At 40.2% G+C, this 24,565-nt stretch overlaps 2 protein-coding genes across 2 annotated transcripts in view; one reads left to right on the plus strand and one right to left on the minus strand.

The window, feature by feature from the left end:
* LOC127651227 (regulating synaptic membrane exocytosis protein 1-like) overlaps window positions 1–24,565 on the plus strand; it is a 225,545-nt gene that overhangs the window by 154,992 nt on the left and 45,988 nt on the right. The window contains exon 13 of the mRNA XM_052136967.1: window positions 837–990. Within this exon, the coding sequence (XP_051992927.1) occupies window positions 837–990 (154 nt within the window). The remainder of the gene's footprint in view (window positions 1–836; window positions 991–24,565) is intronic.
* LOC127651234 (uncharacterized) lies at window positions 6,719–12,346 on the minus strand. The gene is made up of 20 exons (XM_052136976.1): window positions 12,217–12,346; window positions 11,916–12,118; window positions 11,694–11,810; window positions 11,329–11,528; window positions 11,000–11,147; window positions 9,927–10,625; window positions 9,713–9,830; window positions 9,429–9,590; window positions 9,227–9,271; window positions 9,015–9,107; window positions 8,824–8,898; window positions 8,650–8,738; window positions 8,440–8,542; window positions 8,233–8,349; window positions 8,045–8,148; window positions 7,807–7,962; window positions 7,672–7,735; window positions 7,406–7,534; window positions 7,065–7,161; window positions 6,719–6,905 (listed from the first exon to the last, which is right to left on the minus strand). Exons 7-19 carry the CDS (start codon window positions 9,758–9,760, stop codon window positions 7,099–7,101), a joined length of 1,248 nt encoding a protein of 415 aa, XP_051992936.1. The 5' UTR covers window positions 9,761–9,830; window positions 9,927–10,625; window positions 11,000–11,147; window positions 11,329–11,528; window positions 11,694–11,810; window positions 11,916–12,118; window positions 12,217–12,346; the 3' UTR covers window positions 6,719–6,905; window positions 7,065–7,098.

Consider the following 24,565-nt stretch of genomic DNA (forward strand, 5'->3'; position numbering starts at 1 on the left):
TTAGAAGAATTTCTCAGCTCTTTTGGTCCATACAATTCAAGTGAATGGCTGCCAACATTTTGAAGCTCCAAACATCACACAAATCAGCATAAAAGTAATCCATAAGACACCAGTGGTTAAATCAATATCTTCATAAGTGATATTATAGGTGTGGGTGATAAACAGATGACTTTTACATTCTTCTACTTGCGTTTTTGGTGATTCACATTCTTCATGCATTTTGTCACCAACTGGGAAGGGAAAATTATTTCGAGCAAAAAATGACTTTTTCTCACGCAAAAAAATATTTTTCTCGCCTAAACCTATTGTATGACTTCTGATAATATGTATTAAAACTTGGAGTCATATGGATTAGTTTTATGTCTTTATGGGCTTTTTGGAGTGTCAACATTTTGGCACCTATTCACTTACATTATATGGACCTACAGCGCTGAGATATTCTTCTAAAAATCTTAATTTGTGTTCTGCAGAAGAAAGAAAGTCATACACATCTGGGGTGTCATGAGGGTGAATAAATGATGAGAGAATTTTCATTTTTGGGTGAAGTATCCCTTTAACTAATTTGTCGGTGGAGTTGCTTAAAACTGTAGAAGTATGCTTAAGCATCAAACGCATAAGGGTTTTTATAAATCCCACTGGCTATGAAAATAATGATGTGCTCTTTGAAGCCGATTTTGCATGTCCGCAAATTTATACAACTTGCTCTCAAAAAGTATTTCTTCTCAGGTGCAGTGTGTATCCCTCAGTCCTTTGGATCCTTTTGGCCACCATATAATTGTTCTTTCTTGGTTCAAATTCCCCTCTCTTTCTCTCTCTTCCTGTCATGCTCTCATCAGATTTTGATCGAACTGGAGACAGCTCTGTTAGATGACCAGCCACACTGGTACAAACTGCAGACCCATGATGTGTCCTCAATCCCCATGACCCAGCCCTCCCCCTGCCTCCCCTGCAGACATGTTCATGGAGACAGTCCCAGCAAGAAACTGCAAAGTAAGTATAAGCTAACTCGGTATGTGTGTCTGTGAAGGAAAACACATGAAGTAAAGGTGAAGTGTGCATTTTCTGTGCCACTGTAGCATCACCAAATGAAATTAAAAAAATGTTTTCCCCGAACACTCAACTTTCCACCATTGGTTGAACAAGCAGAAAGTTCTACCCCAAACTCACACCATTGGTTGATCTAATGTTGCTGGTGTTGGGCTGGTCAAGATGCTGAAACATACAGACCAAAGTACCTCAACATCGAAAGAATTACATTCATCACCTCTACATTTGAAGTGCACAGTTGCCTTGAAAGCAGGGTAACACATTAATGTTCGGATGTACAAGGTATAACGTTGTGCAATTGATTTAAAGTGTATGTTGTTCTGTATGTTTGCTCAGCAGTTGAATTTGCTATGTGTGTATGTGTCTCAGGATCTCATCGCATCTTTGAAACAGATTATGATGATGGTATAACAGTAGTGTCCTCAGGTGGGTGGGGGCAGTGATTGCTCTGTTCGAAGAGTAGAAACCCAGCACAGGGTGACAAAGACAACTACTGTCATATATACAACTGTTTTCATACTGGTCATCCAAGCCCATTTATTGTGCAGTGCTCTACCAGCGTGATCTCAGCAGTTTTCATAGGTGTTCCTACTTTTGGTACTTTTTGATAGACACTGAAAGAAACAATATCAAGTGTTTTTATGTATACAACTTTAGAGAGTTACAAATCCTGGGTACCATTTTAGGTTCAACACAACTGTATGGAGACGGAGAAAATTGGTGAGTTTTTAAATGGCAAATGTATTATTGAATGAAATCCAGATGTGACTAATAAAAGTAAAGTAATCTGGACTTTAATTATCATTAAACCTGATGGAGTATTAAAACTTGAAACACTGTTGATGTTTGTGTTTCGCTCATTTACTTAGTTATTTGTGAATGTGCTGCCACATTTTTTTATTTTCTTTGGAAACCACACTGAACAGAAACTGTTATAATATAAATAAATGTAATGGGGTTAAAGATATTTAATTTATCTCATTTATTATAAATACTACAAATCAACTGATTCATTCCATGAATTTAATATTGCATAAACCTCAAATGATTTGTAAACATTTTGTACATTTCTGAAATTGTTCATGCTGTATGCTTACTACAGTATATGCCAATATGCTGATATTACACGTTTCAGTGTCTATGAAAATGTATGTGTGCTAAAACCACACTTAACATATGAATACCTATGAATACTAATTAGATCATTTTAGCAGTGCAGTTCCTATACAAGTAAGTTTTGCTCATAATTTGCTGAAGAGGAAACATTGTTGCAGAAAGTAATGTGAATGATCAGAATTGAATATTGAATAGTAAAAGAAAGGTTCATAGGGTGTTACTTTGTCAAGCACAGTATAAAGTCTCTCTCCCCCTATGCTGGGCTGTAGCAGTGTTAAACTGAACCACAGAAACACCTCACATGAAATCTGTGCATGGACATTGTGGAGGAATGGCTGTGTAAGTCATCTCTCTCCATATATATTTAACACTTTTTCAAGCTGGAATGGCAAGCATAACTTGTGAAATGGATGTTACCTCTGTTGCATGCCATTAGAAAAGAATGGTGTAGAATATATATTTGTCTGTAAAAACAAATATGATGGCTGATATTTTGTAGCTTTAGAAGTTTTGTACTATGTTTCATGTATCATATTTTAAACCAATGTTAAGAACATGGAGTACTGCAAGAGGTCAGACTTGCAGTAAACCATGAACATTATATTATTCTTTAACTGTAAATATACAGTATCTTGGATAAATTAAATCCAAGTAATTTGTGCCAGGCAATGTTTGTGGCTGCCAATTTGTTATAGAGTTTCACAGTTTTATATTTGTATTTTTTTTTTTTTACCATAGTATAACTGTCCCAGCTGCTTAGAACTGATGAGTTACAGAAAATAAAGGGGGGGATCATATTTGCAGAATACCCAGGGAAGGATATAATGTATTTCAAGAATCACACCAAGAAAAATGGAAAAAAAAAACAGCTATAAGATCAGAAACTCTTTCCACACATATATTGGTATGTAGACGATATTTACATAAACACATGTCAAAAAATAACACCAGCCAAGCAAACAACCCCAAATAGCAACTGTAGGCGATCGTAAGAGGATTCTGGAGAATGAGTTATGGTAGGTACACGAGACGTCAAAAGTAAATTTCCTCAGGATGAGACCAGACTTGTCAATAGTTCTTAAGAGGTCATATAGATGTCTTTCTGACAGAAAAGTTATTTTCATTTCTTGGCTAATGGCATTACTGCCTCCAAAGGGAATCAAGGAAATAAGTCCTCTGGTAAGAAATCCAGGAGAATCATAACAGCACAAAAAATCCTCTACAAGAAAAAGAAATACAACAAATCACCTTCTCATCCATAAACAAACAATATATTTACAAAAAAAACTGATCAACTAAATCAAAAATATTCAAAAATCAAAACGTCTCGGGTTACATGTGTAACCCTAGTTCCCTGAAAAAAGCGGAACGAGATGCTACACTGCTAGTGTGTGTAACATGTTAATGAACATTGACCGGAATTTATAGCCTCGGCTGATGTAATCATTAGATGCACCTGCGGCCAGGCTATAAATGGATACGTCACCAGGTGTCGTCAGATACTTCTTTTTGAAGAGCAGTCCTGGGACGTCCCAGTGCGGCAAAGCAGCGCAGCATCTCGTTCCGCTTTTTTCAGGGAACAAGGGTCACTCGAGACGTTCCTTTTACAAAAAGCTTCATTTTGATGCTGCGCTGATAAACGCTACGGGGAACGCAATACCCACGCCGTCGCACTTGGGGCTGTCCGGACCCCTACGGTTGTGCAGTGTACTCACAAAAACGCGAGAGGTCTCAGACATGAGCTTGAGATGTCGACTCAAGGGCATAAGAGCCCGGAGTAGCATAAACATCTAAACCATTCAATTTTGATGAATGTGTGCGGAGAGGACCAGCCTGCCGCATCACAAACTTTTTCAGGCATGAGCTGAGATGTCGACTCAAGGGCATAAGAGCCCGGAGTAGCAAAGCATCTAACCCATAAAGTTCGATGAATGTGTGCGAAGAGAACCCTATCGCAACACAAAATTGTCATAAAAACTGATGAATGTGAGCGGAGAGGACCAGCCTGCCGCATCACAAACTTGTTCAGGCATGAGCTGAGATGTCGACTCAAGGGCATAAGAGCCCGGAGTAGCAAAGCATCTAACCCATAAAGTTTGATGAATGTGTGCGAAGAGAACCCTATCGCAACACAAACGTGTCATAAAAACTGATGAATGTGAGCGGAGAGGACCAGCCTGCCGCATCACAAACTTGTTCAGGTATGAGCTGAGATGTCGACACAAGGGCATAAGAGCCCGGAGTGCAGAACATCCAAACTAAAAAAGTCCAATGAATGTGTGCGGAGAGGACAACCTGCCGCATCACAAACTTGTTTAGGCATGGGCTGAGATGTCGACTCAAGGGCATAAGAGTCCGGAGTAGCAAAGCATCTAACCCATAAAGTTCGATGAATGTGTACGGAGAGGACAACTTGCTGCAGAGGGAGACCTCTAGCCAAGGTTTTAGAGGAGGAGAGCCCTCTGGTAGAGTGCGCCCTAAAACCTACTGGCGAAGCTTGACCGCGCACCTCGTAGGCCCGGGCAATAATGAGGATGCCTCTTTGAGGGCACCCCGCCCACCAAGCTGTGGCAAACCGCAGTGGCCACATAGAACCTGGCAGTGGCGAGGCAAGTGCCCGCTGACAGTTCTTTCTACAGAAAATCCAGAACTGAAGCAAACTGGCAGTAAGCTGGTTCTGTAATAAGCCCGGAGTAGCAAAGCATCTAACCCATAAAGTTCGATGAATGTGTGCGAAGAGAACCCTATCGCAACACAAAATTGTCATAAAAACTGATGAATGTGAGCGGAGAGGACCAGCCTGCCGCATCACAAACTTGTTCAGGCATGAGCTGAGATGTCGACTCAAGGGCTCCTCCTCCCAATCCCTGGGAGGAGGAGCACGACACGCCTCGCTTTGCTTTTGAGCCTCCCTTCAGTCAGGAAAGAGGCGGGTATGAGGCTTGCTCGTCAAGCGCAGAACCCACACTCAGGTCGTCCAGGAGGTCAGCCTGGTACACCTGTAAAACAGCATAGTGTGCAGAGCAGCACCAGCCTGACCTGCTGCTTGATAAGCCCTTCCCACTAAAGTGGAGGTTGTCCTACAAGGCTTTGAGGGGAGAGAGGGCTTTTTAAGTGACGATGCCGAGCCCGGCGAGAGATAGCCCGCAAGCGTCTCTTCGACCGGTGGCATCACTGAATACCCCCGTGCCTCAACACCCACAATAGTCGAATATAATGATGTCGAGGGTATGTGAACACGGGAAGAAAAAAAAAATTATTTTTTTTTTTTAGGGGTTCTCCATGAGCAAAAAAGCTCTTCATGGAGGTTATCAAAGAAGGGAAGGGACCCATGAGGCGTTCCCTTTCTTCGACTGGAAGATAAAATCTATCCCCTAATTTGGAGCATTTGGGGGTCTCTTTTTCGCATGGCTAGTCCAATCTGGCAACCGCACGAGTAACAACATCGAGCAATTATTTCATAGATTTTCTATCGTGGACGGAAAGCGAGTGGGGGTTCAATCTCCAGCTGGCTGGCAGGAGCCGCCACTGGCAGGTCACGTGACCTGTCAGTGGATGGCTGGTAGCTGCCAGTCTGAGCCTGGCATGTCACGTGTCCTGTCAGTGGCTGGCTAGTTGTCTGGCAGTCTGCCTTTGGCAAGTTTCAGAAACCATTGATTTTTGACAGTGTTTGTGTTTTGTGTTCCTCCCTTTCTAGCTCATTTATTATGCATCTGTTGATATGATTATGTTCTTTAGTATGATTGATGTTTTGGGGACTGTTATCCCAATATAACCAGTCAAATGGCCATGATCAGACTGGCAGCTTACAGACGCTTGCTGGACGCTCATCCAGTCAGTCGCGGCTGATCAGCGAGTATAACGCGTTGCCTGACACTCTCACTGAAAGGAAATAAATTGTTTTCTTATTATGAATATAATGTCATGCATCTATTCTTTAGTATGATTGATGTTTTGGGGACTGTTATACCAATTAAACCAGTCAAATGGCCGTGATCAGACTGGCAGTTTACAGACGCTTGCTGGACGCTCATCCAGTCAGTCGCGGCTGATCAGCGAGTATAACGCGTTGCCTGACACTCTCGCTGCAAGGAAATAAATTGTTTTCTTATTATGAACATAATATGCATTTATTTATTTGTATGATTGATGTTTTAGAGAATTTTATCCCAATTAAAGCAATCAAATGGCCCTGATCATGACTAGTTGCTTACTGTTACTGTTGCCTGCCTCTCATTCTAAGGATATAAACCTAATTTGCGGATACTGCCATTAGTTGTGACGTTGTGTTTAATCCTTGTGAAAAAGTTGTGTAATAATGTAGATGCAGAGTAGCCTATAAAAACGTGAATTAATCCCATTAACATGACTATTTGTCGTTGCTTTGACCATTTTCTGACACCAGGACAAAATACAGCGATGCTTTAAAATAATTCGATAAAAGAAAGCTTTTTAATAATTCAATAAAAGAATGCCAACTTTAATGGTAAAATCACTTAGCACAGTATCACTATTTTCAAATTTACAAAGACTATTTACAAATAAACCCCAAGAAACAAAAACTATTTACAAATAAAAACAAAGAAACAAAATCTATTTACAAATAAAAAACAAGAATCAATATAGGCCACTGCTTGTCGCACTAAAACTATTATTCCACACACACACAGTGTGCAGCTGCAAAGGCCATTTCCGCTTGGAATCTGTGGAACCCCTCTGTCTTTCTTATTCAGAATGGTTATCTATAATCAAGGAAAAAACACAGTCATTAAAATCTTATCACACATTAGAATCTGTGCTTTAAATGTACAATTGGTAACTGCATAATTCACACACTATATTTCAAATATCTATCATTAGCTCTTGAATTATTATTGTGTTCTTCACAAAACGTGATTTACCTCAGGTGTCATGACTTCCATAGCATACGAAGGGCTACATAAATCTGTTTTTTTCCAATGCCAAAACACTGTACACCTTGTCAATGATTCCCTCAGTCTATGACAAACAACAATGTGGATATTTCACTTATCAGTGTTTAAAAAAATCAGCATCTAAGAATAATTTCATTACATTCCAATAGTTTCAGATTATAATGAATGTCAAGATATTGATTATCTGTAACAGTATGAATCTATAAAAATCAGTAATTGTGGTAAGATGTCACCTCATGTTGCAAGAACCAAGTTAATGTAAAACATTATTAAAACATTATTTTTATTCCAAATAAATATTATTTTACCTGTTCTTGATCAAAAACGGAGATCCGTAGGTTACATTGGTTTTTCAGTTTGGGTGCATAACTGGGATGTTTATGTAAAAACATTCTGTGTGATCTAACAGCACCAGATGTGAGGTCATGATGAAGTTTCTACAAAAAAAAAAGTTTTTTTACAGCACAATATAAATGATCAATGTGCTACATATGTTGATCCTAAATGTAATTATTACATGTTTCATACAAACATGTTAATGTGCTATTTTATTTAAAATTTCTAGAACAATTACACCAATTTCTTCATCCTCCACAACTGTATCAACCAAAAGTCCCTGTTTCAAAGCTGTGAGGGTGCTGTAAAATAGACATACGCATTAAAAGCAGTTCAGTGAGCTTTTGTTTTATATTATGGTTCTGTTGCTTACCTTTGAAAATAATATGGTTGTTGATCACATCCACAGCTGAAGGGCGTGTCTTTGTGAATTGTTGTAGGGTCTATGCCAGCACAATCAGTGTGTAACCATTTGTTGCACAGATCACACTGAACCCACTTCATCCGTTTGATGTGTGGATGCAGGGTTCTAAAAACATACATTATTGTAAAGTCAAAGCAGCAACATTCATTTACACTAAAACTTGCAATTTGTGTGGTATACTACTTACTTATTTCCTGTGTTTTGATAAACACATGCTTTTATGTCCTGGGCCATGCAGGTGTTGGTCTCTATTTCACCTTCCTCTCTTTCTCCAATTGCAGTCGGAAAGTCCTGTCCAGTATTACATATGAGTTTTAATATTGTTTTTTTTTTCTGTCCAATTCTATTGAAATTCTTAATTCCTGTTTGTCTTACTTCAGTCATCACATCTTTCAACATGCTTGTGGCATGGTAAACACGCAGGTGTACTATCTGACAAGTTTGCAGCACTTCAGAAGACATTTTCAGGTTTTTGGCTTCCATTTCAGCTGCCTTTAAAACCAAAAAACAATGAAGCGGTTAACAGGCCAAAATAGCACATTTTAAAAACATTTTAATAGTGAAGTGAGAAATAAACCTTACAGTGCAAACAAATACCCCACAGTTCACACCATCTCGCTGCATCCACTGTTCTGGATTGCAAACAGTCCAGCCATCCAGTGACCCATGTTTTTGAAAAGCCTCTCTTTACAGATTTTAGAGTTCTCATGTCATGCATCTTTCACATCTTCTATATATTAGTAATATAATGTTAACGTTTTTATGCTACACTACAGATGAGAAATTAATTACCTCAGAATCTCCATGTCATTTCTTTCAATAGAATTGTAGATCTCCATTGAATCATAAATACGCACTTGTTTTCCAGAGACATCGAAAACCTGTGAATAAATCATATAAAAAAAAAGTTATAGTCAGCATATCAATTAAATGTTACAGCACAACCGAGTTTCTTGTAAACCTTACCCAGAGTATAAAGTGGTTTCCCCGTTCGGGTGTATTACCACCAACGATTCTTGGGAGCAGGATTTTTTGAGCATTCTACAGTGGAAATACACACACACACACAAACACACATATATATATATATATATATATATATATATATATATATGTGAAAACCCTCAATTGTTATACAATTACTCAAGTATATATACCTCAAGATCTTGCACATGTGACCTTGAAATGGCTTTGTTTTTTGTCCACTCTCTGTACCACAAAATGTACACATCTGTGTATAAGGCAACAACCTGCGCATGAAGTGAACTGAAATTAATTATACTATGTTTTTAACATTCACAGAGCAATATGACAGATCTCATGAGACAATTGCATATCTGCAAAGACCATTGAATAGTCAGTTACTTACATGCTGAGTTTCTGCTGCAATTTGAGCAAGACGACAGTTCACGGCCTTTAAATAAATGACAGACTTTAATATACAAACAAATTAGATGAGTACATTGTGAATGTGAGTGTAGTTATATTACATGAACTGTGTGCAGTGTCATGTACTGAGTTCCTAATAAAGAATTGTAAAGCAAACATAAGAACATTGTAAGCACACTTACATTATCATTTAACCAAGGCATGTTCTTGTTTGGGTCTTCCTCTAAAAGAGAAGAGGGGCAAGCACATCTTAAGTCTGCAATATACAGTGTTGCATATGCTGAAAATCTGTGAATTATTTGTCTCTCTCTCCTCCAGGAAATGTAATGTTGTTTCAGCTTGTCCTGTAGTTCAAAAACAGAACCCATTCATTGCATGTAAATAAAGCAGAAAATACTACAAGTGTAGTTTTTGTTACTGTAAAAATATTCCTTGGAAGTTTAACATACAAAAAGCCAGTCTGTACCTTATTTTGTTCACTTATAGGAAACAATGACACAGTGAAACTATCCATATCTTCCTCAACTTTGTCTGTTCAGCTCACAGGTCAGTTAATGACTTTGCAGATGTTCTTTGGTACATCTCTGCAATGATATGACATTGTATTGCGATACAATGAAAAGTGTATGTTAATAAAATGTATAGTACTACATGAACTTTTATTTCATGAACTATATTACCTTTGTCTGTTTCCTCATCCACACCTATTAATAGGTGTCCATGTAGCCCTAGGTGCACATCTTTTTGGGACATTTTTTGAATGTCCTGCAAGAAGTTATTATTGATCCTCTGGTTGTGCAGATGGAAACACAGCCGCAAGGCGAACATGTAATGAATGTCCTTCAGTTGGCAGAGGAAATACCTGCTGGTTGACAGCTCTTTGTTGATTTGCTCTGCTGAAGACGAATTAACAATACAGGCAAGATCTGGAAAAAGTTTTATGCTCCTCAGTCTCTCTTCAGGCCTTTTTTGGTTTTTCTCATGAAAACGGTCATAGAGGGAGTACCGTTCACGAGTTCCAGTCAGAGGGTGAGGGCAGGTGAATCTGTCACTTGTTTGGTCTTCGTGTATATTTGGCCCCATGGAGCTTCGAAGGGTATTCACCCATTCTTTCTGCACTGTAAGTTTTTTTTCCAATGCAGCAGAAATGTTTTCTGATGTTGGAGCACATAGCCTGCCATCATGTGACTGAAAAAACTTTTGATGAGTCCTATTATTCACATGTCTGGCAACACATCCAGCTATATCTGAGATGAAGACCGTGGGTGGACATTTAAAACTCAGGAGACCATCTCCATGGTCTCGGGCAGATTCCTGCCACCACAGGGGTGACTGATAGTAAACCACACCATGGGTGCACCCAAGATGCAGTACCCCTCCTGTGGGGAAAAAAATAGGGAAAATGCAGAACAATTGCTAATTTCATGTAATGCGTTTTCACAATGAGTTATATAGTTTGGCAGTCAAATGTACCATATAAATATGTTTTTTTTCATTAACTGGCAGTCAATAATTTATATGATTCATTATCAATCAGGGCAAAATGGTTATGATAGATGGAGGTAACATTAGTGCTTTTGTCTTCTGTGGGACTTGTTAGTATGACAGTTTTCTTTTCTTTTATTAAACTGCTGCATTTATATACTTTTTTCTTCCTGCTTCCCTTCCCTTATGTTCTTAATGTCCAGATATATAAAAAAAATGTATTGTCCATTCTGTACCATGCTTGTAATTGTCTACATTTGTATCTTACCTCCTGCTTTGTGAAGCTTCACAAACATTTTTGGATATATATCCTTATACAACAGAAGTTCCTCAAGCCTATTAATGAGGTCAGACTGTGATCCACTTGCTGAAATGCCTAGAGCATTGCATGCCATTGTAAGATCTTCTCTTCGAGGCTAATAGTGATGGGGGAAAACATGCAGATGCAGAAAACATGCAAAAATAATAATAATTTGGGCAAATGACAAATTGAGTCCAAAGTGTCATCTCTACTGAAAGTAATACATTAAACCTATAAATAACATATTTTATAGTTTTTTAATAGAATAAGCATCAGCAAACAGCAAATTGTATTACCCCTTTGAGCTCTAATACTTGCAAAATTCGGTCCTCATCAAATTCCTCATCTGTCCTCTTTGTCCACAATCTGTCTTTCTGGGAGAGGCCTTTCAAAATCTCAGTCTTGGGTATGACATCAGATATTCTTGAGTATTGACCAATCCATGATGTAAAGGCAGAGTATGTCAGGGAGCTAGAAAATGGGTTTTGAGATGACCCTGAGGGAGGAAGGGAGGGAGTGAGTGGATGAGTTAGTGACTGAGTGAGGAAGTAGGGAGAGAAGGAATGAAGGACGTATGGGAGGGAGGGAAGGAATTGTAAATCAAATTTAAAGCAAGTAGGCATAATAATGTTTAAGAAGTACAGTATATTAAACAGCTTACCATCACAAAGTCCTGTTGCAATTATCTCTTTCTCAGGGTTTTCCCATCTAGATGAAACATTCACCTGTGTGTCCTGTGAAGTGGTGTTTGTCAGGTCTGGTCGTCTCATGAGATGCACTATAGAGAAAGAGTAAGTATTTTATGAGCAGACAGTGGAAACTGTTGTTGCCAACATTTGAGTATAAAGCATTTTTTTCATGAATGGGTACACTGAATTCCTACCTGGTAAGTCAAAGGCCACTTTCCAGTTGGCGTCAGCAATCAAAATAGGAGGATGATGGCCACAGCGATAACAAAAGTAATTGTAGGTGTAGCTCCTCAAAGCAGAGAAGTGGTAAAAAGCTTTTCCTTATTTTGTTGCGAGGAATGTACACTTTGCTGTGTTCCCCCAATGTACGCAAAAAACGTCCAACAGCAATGTGGTTCTGTTGCAGGTATAGACAAATTTACATTGTAGGTAGGCCAATGTTCAGGTAAATATTAAATCATGTTGCCTAAAATTCACTGATTTTCTTTGACTTACTGAAAGACCTGTTGTCAAAAGTGAGCACAGAGGGATTGTGAGGAACACTTTGTTATTGAAATTGTGAAATCCAGAATCATATTCTTGGAATCTGACTGGGGTTCCACAAACAGGGCATTCCTTAATGTACACTGCAACACCTGAACAAAATATACATAAATAAAATATATATAATTATATACAACAACAATATGTTTCCACTACAACTCATTAAGTGTTACACATACCTCTGTGCACAGAAAACAAAGCATAAATGGTTGCATGCTTTGTCTTCAGGATTGCTTCACTGAGGTCAGGGTAACATGGTCAGGGGCAGTAAGGGCATTGTGTCTCTTTAGGCACAAAGCTTTCAGGTATCATCATTTCCGTTAATATGAGGTCTTGTGGAAGATTTTCTGGAATTCTCTTGCACCTCAAAAAGTACCCTGTAATTTTAATCACTGCTGATGCTGTCTCATTTGATGGTTTTGATTCATCATCCCTCTCTTGATCTTTCTCCTCAAGGTCCTCTATTTCTTCAGGACTTGCATTTGAATGTTCTCTCAGTAATGATGGACGCTCCTGGAATATCCACCACATGCATACGTGTCTGTGGACACAACTCAGTCTGTGTTTACTGCCCCTACATTGACAGTGCCATCTACCAGACATTGTGTCAAATGTCACAATTGTTCGCCCAAGCTGACACCAGTTGTCTTTGAGGTTAGTAAATACTGAAAAGTAAATGTAAGTCTGTGACAGGCCATATTCCCCCCAAAAAATAGGTAAGACACAATCAACCTCCTCTTCACTGGCCTTCAAATGCAAGTCCTTACATTCCTGGGCTCTTGACTTTGAAATTAGTCCTTTGTCTAACATTTTCTCCAAAGATGCAGAGTTTAGTGTTTGTGGAGGAATGTAGCTGCTAGCGGAGATAGTTCTTCGAAGGTGGTGGCATTCAGTTCCAGGGTGTCCACTCTGGGCTGCTATCTTTGCCATGTCTCTGCAAATATCTGACTCACAGTATATTTGTCCTAGGAGTAGAGATTTCTTGACATGGACTGGCACTCTTGGCCCATGTAGTTCCTTTGGTGTGACGTATAGTGCATTTTTTTTTATCTATGCAAAGCATAGGTTGCTCCAAGCCATGTTGCATTTTCTCATGCCTCTTCAGATTGGATGTGTTGGAAAAGTCAGCTCCGCATTTATGACATTTGAAACGACTCTTTGGAGATTCTGTCTGCAAAACTCCATGAGTTTCTTGTTGCATTTGTGTATTAGCTTGCTCCTCTGAAAGTCTGTCCTCGGAAACATAATCTTTTTGCTCATGGGTGGGTTGTTGGGTCACTATGAAATAAAGAACAAAAAAAAGATGTAGCATTCCAAAATGGATTGCTAAAACAAGCAACTGAACTGATGTTACAGAGAAATTGTCAAACCTGACGATTTTTGTGTCACTTCATAACCTATGAATTCAGAGAAAAAAATTGTTATTAGTACCAGTTCTATGAAATTATGATTGATTAATATTATTGTATAATAAATACAGCTACATATACAAAATTATAAAGTAAACTGTGCTAGATGAAAATAAAAAATAACACAAACCATGTTTTTTTAGATGAGCCTTGAAATCCCCTGCTCTTGCTACAGTACTTCTGCACTTTGGGCAATGCCAGTGACTCCGACCTAGCACCCCATCAGTGCAGTAGCAGGGTATAATCAACTTCACTATAATAATAAAACATAAAAACACACAGTAAGAAACGTCTAACAAGAAGATCCACTGATAAATTAATAGAGTAAATTACCAGTTTTTGCTTCTTTGTAAAATATTGCGTATCTAAAATGCCGCTGTAACAGATGTGCCTGTGTCAGTGTGACTGCAGTCCTGCAATAAGGACAGTTAGTGTCTTCACTGAGACTATATAGTTCATCCTCTGAGGCAAACACAAATTGCCTCTCTGAAAAAGAAAGATAGATTTGAAATTTAGAATTTTGTATACAGCTACATGATATAAAAAAATCTGTATTTGATCAATTTAAAGTGTAAATAAAGTGCTTATTATAGCACAGACCATCTCTTTTAAAACATAATGTCCAGGGGTGTCATGAAAAGTAAATGTCTTTATGATAATGTTGCAATACATCTGTGTGACAAACCCAAAATGCACCCTTTACCTTATATGTTTACCTTTTATTTTAGATTGGTGTTTGCGTTCATTCAGAAATGAAAAGAGAATGAGAATGTTAAGGTCACAACAAATAATAAATTTTTAACTGCCACCATCATTTAGTTACATTATAATGTAATGTTTTGTCTTAAGGTTAATATGTAAACATTACATTGTGCAGATGTTTTAAAGCACCTAACCCGACCCCTGAAACGCAGAGGTTAGGTCATAGGGCAAAAGAATGGGTTGCAGTCAGGAGAAAAATTATGTAAATGTAAATGTACTTTACTTTACTTGCCTGCCATGATTGTGGATTATCATGTGTAAATTCAGAGACCTACTGAACAAAAGTAAATAAGGATACAAAAATACATTCCATATACTTATAACAATCTGAAACAAGCTGACATCATTAATATGAATACATAATCTTAAGTCATCATAATTGTTATCATTTATAATTAAGGTTTCCGGTAAAGTTCTGGAAGTCTGCCATTATTTTTGAAGTGGCAACATACAAGGCTACAATTAAGACAAAACTTAGCCTACCTCCCACTTCGTAAGATCCCATTTTTATTGCCCTGGGTAGTTTATTCGAAACTGTCAAATTCTGATATAGTTTACAATTGTTTACGTAGCATACGTCAATTATAGGCTAAATTCTTTTAATCCCGTTTACTGAAGTGGCAACATGCCATACACCTCACAATTCTTTCTTTCGTCATAAGATACCACCGTTTAGTGGGGTCGGGTGGGTAGGCGATTCAAACAGTCAGATCCCGGCACACACGTGACGTTACAAACAAGTTTATCTAAATATTTAGTTAAATTCATTATTAAAATATATATATGTATGTAGTTCACAATATAGTTATTGAATATAATTATATAATTAGTGAAAGTGTTTAACCATTAGGGAACAATAGAGAAAGATTCACTCACTGTTAGGCCTACTCTGTGAATAGATGGATACATCGTCCAGCAAGCGTCTGTAAGCTGCCAGTCTGATCACGGCCATTTGACTGGTTATATTGGTATTACAGTCCCCAAAACATCAATTATACAAAAGAATAGATGCATGACATTATATTGATAATAAGAAAACAATTTATTTCCTTGCAGCCAGAGTGTCAGGAAACGCGTTATACTCGCTGATCAGCCGCGACTGACTGGATGAGCGTCCAGCAAGCGTCTGTAAGCTGCCAGTCTGATCACGGCCATTTGACTGGTTATATTGGTATTACAGTCCCCAAAACATCAATTATACAAAAGAATAGATGCATGACATTATATTCATAATAAGAAAACAATTTATTTCCTTGCAGTGAGAGTGTCAGGCAACGCGTTATACTCGCTGATCAGCCGCGACTGACTGGATGAGCGTCCAGCAAGCTTCCGTAAGCTGCCAGTCTGATCACGGCCATTTGACTGGTTATATTGGGATAACAGTCCCCAAAACATCAATCATACTAAAGAACATAATCATATCAATAGATGCATAATAAATGAGCTAGAAAGGGAGGAACACAAAACACAAAAACTTTCAAAAATCAATGGTTTCTGAAACTTGCCAAAGGCAGACTGCCAGACAACTAGCCAGCCACTGACAGGTCACGTGACATGCCAGGCTCAGACTAGCAGCTGCCAGCCAGCCACTGGCAGGTCACTGGCTCCTGCCAGCCAGTTGAAGATTGAACCCCTACTGGGGAAAGCTCGGAGGCGGGAAGAGAATCGCGATCCACCTCATGATCCGAAGAAGCGTCGGAACGCGCTTCGAGATCATGTGAAGGACCAGCTGGGTTTGGGGAGAGAGTGAGAGAAAGGGATCAACCCGTCTCTTGCTCCTCAGCCAAATCCATGCAAGAGCCCCACGAACGATCTTTTTTTTCGTTAGTGCTGACTCCCGGAAGCAAGCGAGGCGAGCACGACGCACTCTGCCTGTTAAAGCAAACTGCAGTGATCGCACCCACCCTGCTGCAACGCGAGAGCAAACAAACAGAGCAAAAACTGATGTGTGTCGTCTTCAGCTATAGAGTGAGAAGAGGGGAACACGCACCATTTGCGGCTTTCAGTCATTCTCTCTTTTTTTTTTTTCTTTTTTAGAAATATATATATTGTAGCGTGGCCACATAAGGGAAGGTTTTATATATGGTTCAATGACTGAAAACTAATTATGTTTGTCATTTATGCCTATTAGTTGTATTACTTTCCCCTGTAATCTGTCATTCCCCTCAGCTGTTGTGTGTTTGTCCCCGATCTCTGTTCACGCGAGATCTTCGCGTGAATTCATGTTACGTGTTTTCCTGCCACGTAAACAGGAAGTAACTGTCAGTTTCTATTTAAAGAACCGCTATGCAGATTAACGGGGCTCATTTGCGAGTACGCACTTCAAACCCGTTCATTCATAAATTGGAATACGCTGGTGACTGACCTGGGAGCGCTGAGACGCCGTTCCTCCTGGAGGTATTTCATTTGGCTCGTAGCCAGGATTACCTTTTATCAGAGGACTTTGGGCATTCATCACTCATCACTTCATCACTTGGTCGTGCTCACGGACTGTCAAAACTCCCGGTGAGGCTGATCTGGTCACTGTATATAACTCTGTACACTCTGGACTTCACTTTTACATGTACATACACTTCGTTTGATATTATTGTAAATATTATTGATTTTGTTAATACACTTGGTTTATTGGTTTTCATCAGTGTTGGTATTTATTTTCTCTACTCCACAACCTATCATTAGAAACGGTACGGAAGATCCCATAATTAGTGTAAACTCAACTTTAAGATTGGAGAGTGTTACATAGTGGTGGCCCGTACGGGGAACTACGTGCCTTTTCTATTGGTTGATAGTGTTTTTTTTGTGTGTGTTTATAAAAATGGAAGACATGACACAAGCAAATGGTGGAATAATCAATGTACATAATGATGAAATTGAGACTGATGGGAATGAGTTAAGGTGTAGCTCGGTTGAGCCTGAGGATGCTGATTTCATTGCGGGCCCGTTTGTTACCAGACAGAACCCTACAGATGAAATAGCATCTGTTTTGAGCTCTTTATATAATTCTGATGATGATGATGATGATGATGAAAAAGAAATGATGAATATAAATGTTGTACAGACAATGCAAATGGAGATTGATAAACTCAAGGGTGATTTATTGGCTCTTAATGCAAAAATACAACATAATGAACAGGAATTACAACAGTCTGTAGATAGTTCCCTTAATAGGGAAACTAGTTTCCGGAGTCAGTGGACGCTTAGCTTAGCAGACTTAGAAGATCATTTCCAGAGGTCTATAGAGAAGTTGGAGAGAGCGGTGGTTGATTGTTTCCTGCGGAGAGATGCAAGATGGGAAAAGCAAATGAAAAAAATAAGATTCACCAGTACCCCATCTCGATCTCAAGTACAGAAATTTTACCCTGCCTCTTCCCCATCTACAGTCAAGGCCTTGAAAACTCCCATACCAGCAACACGACTTAAAGTCCCACCTGTTAACAGATGCAACGCTACCCATGACGGTACTGCTGGAGTGGGTAAATTGAACAGCAATGAAACAACAAATAAAAGACCACCTGAACGCCATACCTCAAATCTAGCAGGAGTATCCATTGCTCAAGCACACCCTATGACATCCCTTCTAGTAGTGCCAATAACTATAGAAGGACGAGAGGTGAAGGCGGTACTGGATACAGGGAGCACATACACACTTATGCAGGAAAACCTGTGGAGACAGTTAGGAGGGGAAGCGAAACCTGACCCTTCAGGCCCTCTTCAACGGTTCATTATGGCTGATGGAAAGATGCACCAGGCGATTAACAAGAGATCAGTCTGTTATGAGTGGCATGACAAAATATGCAGGTTGGACACCTATGTGATGAAGGATGCTCACCTGGCCTTTCCCCTTATAGCTGGTCTGGACTTCCTGAGAACCGCTGAAGCCATAGTGGATATGGGACACTGGAGATATGGTCTAAAAATGGGCAAAGGATATGTTTATCATCCATTTCTAACTGCACTTCTAAATCCTCTACTGTCTTCACGACTAATGGGTGAAAACATAGGTACGAACGCTGCGGTGAGTCTCTATTATGCCTTACCTCCAACCTGGAATTCAGCCACACATGTCTTACCCACACAAGTTGTTCCCAGCTGGGACTCTGACAATCAGGACGAATTGAGAAAGCTGATGGAGAATTGGCCTCATACCACCTCTCAAGTCCTGGGAAAAACATCTGTGGAACAGCACAAAATTACACTCTCTGACGAAATGCCCTTGAGATCCAGAGCTTATAGGGTCTCACCCTTCAAGAAGAAGATTATCGATGAGCAGGTAGAACAAATGCTACGGGACCATATCATCGAGCCTTCTTTCTCTCCGTGGTCATCACCTGTTGTCCTGGTCCCCAAACCCGATGGTTCCTACAGGTTCTGTGTGGACTATAGGAGACTGAATAGTAAGACCGTACCTGACGCTTATCCAATGCCAATTATTCACGACATCTTAGAATCCATGGAAGGCGCCTCCTGGTTCAGCACATTGGATTTGCAGTCAGGGTACTGGCAGGTGGAAATGGAGGAAAGTAGCAAAGCCAAAACAGCCTTCATCACCTCCCAAGGACTATTCCAATTCTGCTCCATGCCATATGGATTACGGAATGCCGCTGCCACCTTCCAGAGGCTGATGGAGAAGGTCCTAGCAGAGTTGAGAGGGAAGTTTTGCTTTGTCTATATTGATGACATCATAATCTATTCAAGGTCTTTATCAGAACATGTCCAACACCTGAACACCATTCTACAGAGACTAAACCAAGCTTCACTTACACTAAATATGAAGAAGTGTCACTTCTTTAAGAAGCAGCTGAAGTTTCTTGGACATATAGTCTCAGAGAAAGGGGTGGAGGTCGACCCTGAAAAGACCCGAGCGGTAGCTGACTATCCTCCTCCCAAAGACATTAAAGCCCTCCAACGCTTCTTGGGATTAGCCGGGTGGTACCACAAGTTCATTCCCCATTTCGCCGACATCACAGCTCCATTAAACAACCTAAAAAAGAAAGGAGTTAAGTGGGATTGGACTCCTGAGTGCCAAACCAGCCTGGAGACTATTAAACAGCTGTTACAAGACCCACCTGTATTGATGCAGCCTGACCTCAATCAACCTTTCCAGGTTCATACAGACGCCAGTGATGTGGGCTTAGGAGCCATCATTACCCAGCAAACTCCTGAGGGGGAACGGGTAATAGCATACGCATCACGAACATTGCGTGGACCTGAACTGAATTATTCGACGGCTGAAAAAGAGTGTCTAGCTGTAGTCTGGGCGGTGGAAAAATGGAGACATTACCTTGAAGGAAGACAGTTTGATGTTTACAGTGACCATGCTGCCTTAACGTGGGCCTTCAATAGCCCTAAAACCTCCTCTCGGCTGACCCGGTGGACTCTTAGGTTACAGCAATTCATCTTCCAAGTACATCACAGAAGAGGATGTCTGAACCTGGGACCAGATGCCTTGTCACGAGCCTGTGAATCTCAAGAAAGTGAAAGTGTGCCCTGTCTAGCCATAATAAAACCAAAATGTGCCTCTGACATACCCCACACGTTACAGGAAATCTCACAAGCACAAAGTCATGACAATACGGTGTCTCTCCTCCAACTGGCCCAAAAAACCAGAAAGGTTCAGGAAAACCAAATTACCTTTGAGGTCCACCAGGGGGTGCTATATCGCCGAGTTCCTGTCAAGAACAATGGAAATAAATTCCAACTGGTTGTTCCTCAGGCATTAATTCCTGGTTTCTTGCACTACGTACACGATAACCCGCTGGGAGGACATCTGGGATGGCTGAAAACCTTACTGAGGCTCTTGGAGGTGGCGTGGTGGCCAACTGTCCGTAAGGATGTCTGGGAGTATGTAAAAGGATGTGAAACATGTCAAAAATACAAACATGTCAATACAAAACCCAGCGGTTTCCTACAGCATACACAAGTGACAGAACCAGGTCACACTTGGGGGATGGATTTCATGGGACCTTTCCCGACCAGTAAGAAACGAAACGCTTACTTACTGGTGTTTGTGGATTATTACACCAAATGGGTAGAGATGTTCCCCCTTCGAGATAGTAAGACCCCTAAGATCGTAAAAATTCTAAGGGAAGAAATCTTCACCCGTTGGGGGGTGCCAAAGTACCTCATTTCCGACCGGGGAGCCCAATTCACCTCCAATGTGCTCGCAGAGCTATGCAGGTCCTGGGGAAGCATCCAAAAGCTCACTACCAGTTATCATCCTCAAACAAACCTCACTGAAAGAGTAAACAGGACGTTAAAAACAATGATTGCGTCATATGTGGGACAACATCATGATAGATGGGACCAGTGGTTGCCTGAATTAAGGTTTGCCATCAACACCGCACATCAGGAAACTACAGGTAGAGCACCTGCTGAATTAATGATGGGCAGACAGCTACTCGGTCCACTAGAGAGGTTGATCCTCAAACCCCCCACTCCTGACCAAACTTCGTATAACCTAATTGATAGACAGAACACCATGGCAGAGGAGGTAAAGCTTCGAGTAGGAGTGCAACAATCTAGACAAGCTAGATACTATAATGCCCGACGGAAAGATGCGCAGTTTCAGCCGGGTGATCTAGTCTGGGTTAAAACTCACCCTCTCTCGTCTGCCTCCAATAAATACTCTGCTAAGCTAGCGCCCAAATGGGAGGGTCCAGCTGAAGTATTAAAAAAAACGGGGCCAATAAATTACACCGTTCAGCTGGGGAGACCCATGTAAAACAGACATTATAAATGTGGTTAACTTGAAACGCTGGTACGGACGATCTCCTCCTATGCCGAAGGCTGGGGGGGGGGATCTATGTAGCGTGGCCACATAAGGGAAGGTTTTATATATGGTTCAATGACTGAAAACTAATTATGTTTGTCATTTATGCCTATTAGTTGTATTACTTTCCCCTGTAATCTGTCATTCCCCTCAGCTGTTGTGTGTTTGTCCCCGATCTCTGTTCACGCGAGATCTTCGCGTGAATTCATGTTACGTGTTTTCCTGCCACGTAAACAGGAAGTAACTGTCAGTTTCTATTTAAAGAACCGCTATGCCGATTAACGGGGCTCATTTGCGAGTACGCACTTCAAACCCGTTCATTCATAAATTGGAATACGCTGGTGACTGACCTGGGAGCGCTGAGACGCCGTTCCTCCTGGAGGTATTTCATTTGGCTCGTAGCCAGGATTACCTTTTATCAGAGGACTTTGGGCATTCATCACTCATCACTCAGTGCTCACGGACTGTCAAAACTCCCGGTGAGGCTGATCTGGTCACTGTATATAACTCTGTGCACTCTGGACTTCACTTTTACATGTACATACACTTTGTTTGATATTATTGTAAATATTATTGATTTTGTTAATACACTTGGTTTATTGGTTTTCATCAGTGTTGGTATTTATTTTCTCTACTCCACAACCTATCATTAGAAACGGTATGGAAGATCCCATAATTAGTGTAAACTCAACTTTAAGATTGGAGAGTGTTACTATATATATATATATATATATAATATTTTCTAAACAGAAGAGAAAAGAGAACAATGTTCACTGCACACTGCCTAACTGATTCTAACTTCTAACAGAGGAAAGAAAGTTTTGACAGGGGTTGTGAAACACACAGAAACAGAATCGCTCTGAAAAAAAGAGTTTCTGACGACACCTGGTGACATATCCATTTATAGCCTGGCCGCAGGTGCATCTAATGATTACATCAGCCGAGGCTATACATTCCGGTCAATGTTCTTTGACGTGTTACACACACTATTTCAGCTCGGTTCACAGCTAGAGTTGTTCCCCGTAGCGCTTAGCAGCGCAGCATCAAAGTGAAGCTTTTTGTAAAGGGAACATGAAATAACATCACTTACATTTGGGCAGCAAACAAACAGTTTCCCAAACCAGGATTTTCAAGAATAGCAGCCAACAGCATGTTGCAAGTCACACTGGATGTAATACTTCTACTACTTTCCTTTTTTATACTAAACATTGAGTGCTACTCATGTCCCCTAGTGGCTAGGATGAACATAGGCCCCCAGAAAAGACAGTATGCCTTGTAACAGGCTGTAACCGTTACAATAGTCAATTAATAGTGTGTACCTGATGGATCATTTCATTGATGGCAAGGGCAGACACATTCATTGACAGATAGCTATATTGTCAGTTACATTAAATGTTTGCACTGAAACACAGTATATACAGGTGCTGGTCATATAATTAGAATATCATCAAAAAGTTGATTTATTTCAGTAATTCCATTCAAAAAGTGAAACTTGGATATTATATTCATTCATTACACACAGACTGATATATATATGTTTATTTCATTTAATTGTGATGATTAAAACTGACAACTAATGAAAATCCCAAATGCATTACCTCCGAAAATTAGAACATTACTTAAGACCAATACAAAAAAAGGATTTTTAGAAATGTTGGCCCACTGAAAAGTATGAACATGAAGAGTATGAGCATGTACAGCACTCAATACTTAGTTGGGGCTCCTTTTGCCTGAATTACTGCAGCAATGCGGCGTGGCATGGAGTCAATCAGTCTGTGGCACTGCTCGGGTGTTATGAGAGCCCAGGCTGATCTGAGAGTGGCCTTCAGCTCTTCTGCATTGTTGGGTCTGGCGTATCGCATCTTCCTCTTCACAATACCCCATAGATTTTCTATAGGGTTAAGGTCAGGCGAGTTTGTTGGCCAATTAAGAACAGGGATACCATGGTCCTTAAACCAGGTACTGATAGCTTTGGCACTGTGTGCAGGTGCCAAGTCCTGTTGGAAAATAAAATCTGCATCTCCATAAAGTTGGTCAGCAGCAGGAAGCATGAAGTGCTCTAAAACTTCCTGGTAGACAGCTGCGTTGACCTTGGACCTCAGAAAACACAGTGGACCAACACCAGCAGATGACATGGCACCCCAAACCATCACTGACTGTGGAAACTTTACACTGGACTTCAAGCAGCGTGAATTATGTGCCTCTCCTCTCTTCCTCCAGACTCTGGGACCTTGATTTCCAAAGGAAATGCAAAATTTACTTTCATCAGAGAACATAACTTTGGACCACTCAGCTGCAATCCAGTCCTTTTTGTGTTCTGACGCTGTGTCTTGTTCAAGAGTGGCTTGACACAAGGAATGCGACAGCTGAAACCCATGTCTTGCATACGTCTGTGCGGGGTGGTTCTTGAAGCACTGACTCCAGCTGCAGTCCACTCTTTGTGAATCTTCCCTTCACCTCTCTATTAATGTGCTTGGACACAGAGCTCTGTGAACAGCCAGCCTCTTTAGCAATGACCTTTTGTGTCTTCCCCTCCTTGTGCAAGGTGTCAATGGTCGTCTTTTGGACAGCTGTCAAGTCAGCAGCCTTCCCCATGATTGTGTAGCCTACAGAACTAGACTGAGAGACCATTTAAAGGCCTTTTCAGGTGTTTTGAGTTAATTAGCTGATTAGAGTGTGGCACCCGTGTCTTCAATATTGAACCTTTTCACAATATTCTAATTTTCTGAGATACTGATTTTGGGGTTTTTCATTAGTTGTCAGTTATAATCATCAATTAAAAGGAATGAACACTTGAAATATATCAGTCTGTGTGGAATGAATGTATACATTATCCAAGTTTCACTTTTTGAATGGAATTACTGAAATAAATCAACTTTTTGATGATATTCTAATTACATGACCAGCACCTGTAGATATAGTCTTGGCATCTGAATGAATGTAAAAAATGTTTACACAAAGGCTGTTATGATTCTGACAAGGGCAGGTGAAGGTAGACGAGGGGTGACGATCTAAATGCGTTTTTTATTGAAAATGATAAAGACAAACAAGGCTGGAACAAATGAAATGTCCACGATGGGAAAACAAAATGAAAACACAAAAAACATCCAAAGATTACACAGGTTGGAGAAACATCCACGGAGGGAAAAGGTAACATTACGTATGAACAAACAAATCCAAACATCTACATTCAACGACATACCGGGACTGAACAAACAACGGGGCTTAAGTACACAGGGAGAGTGATGATAAAATGAGAGACAGGTGAGAACAATGAATGACAGGCAATGATGAGGGCAGGGAATTATGGGAAGTGTAGTTTACAACAGTTGACAAGTGAAACACGGGGCAGACAACAGGG

The sequence above is a fragment of the Xyrauchen texanus genome, chromosome 11 (genome assembly GCF_025860055.1).
Source record: "Xyrauchen texanus isolate HMW12.3.18 chromosome 11, RBS_HiC_50CHRs, whole genome shotgun sequence".
Lineage (NCBI taxonomy): Eukaryota > Metazoa > Chordata > Actinopteri > Cypriniformes > Catostomidae > Xyrauchen > Xyrauchen texanus.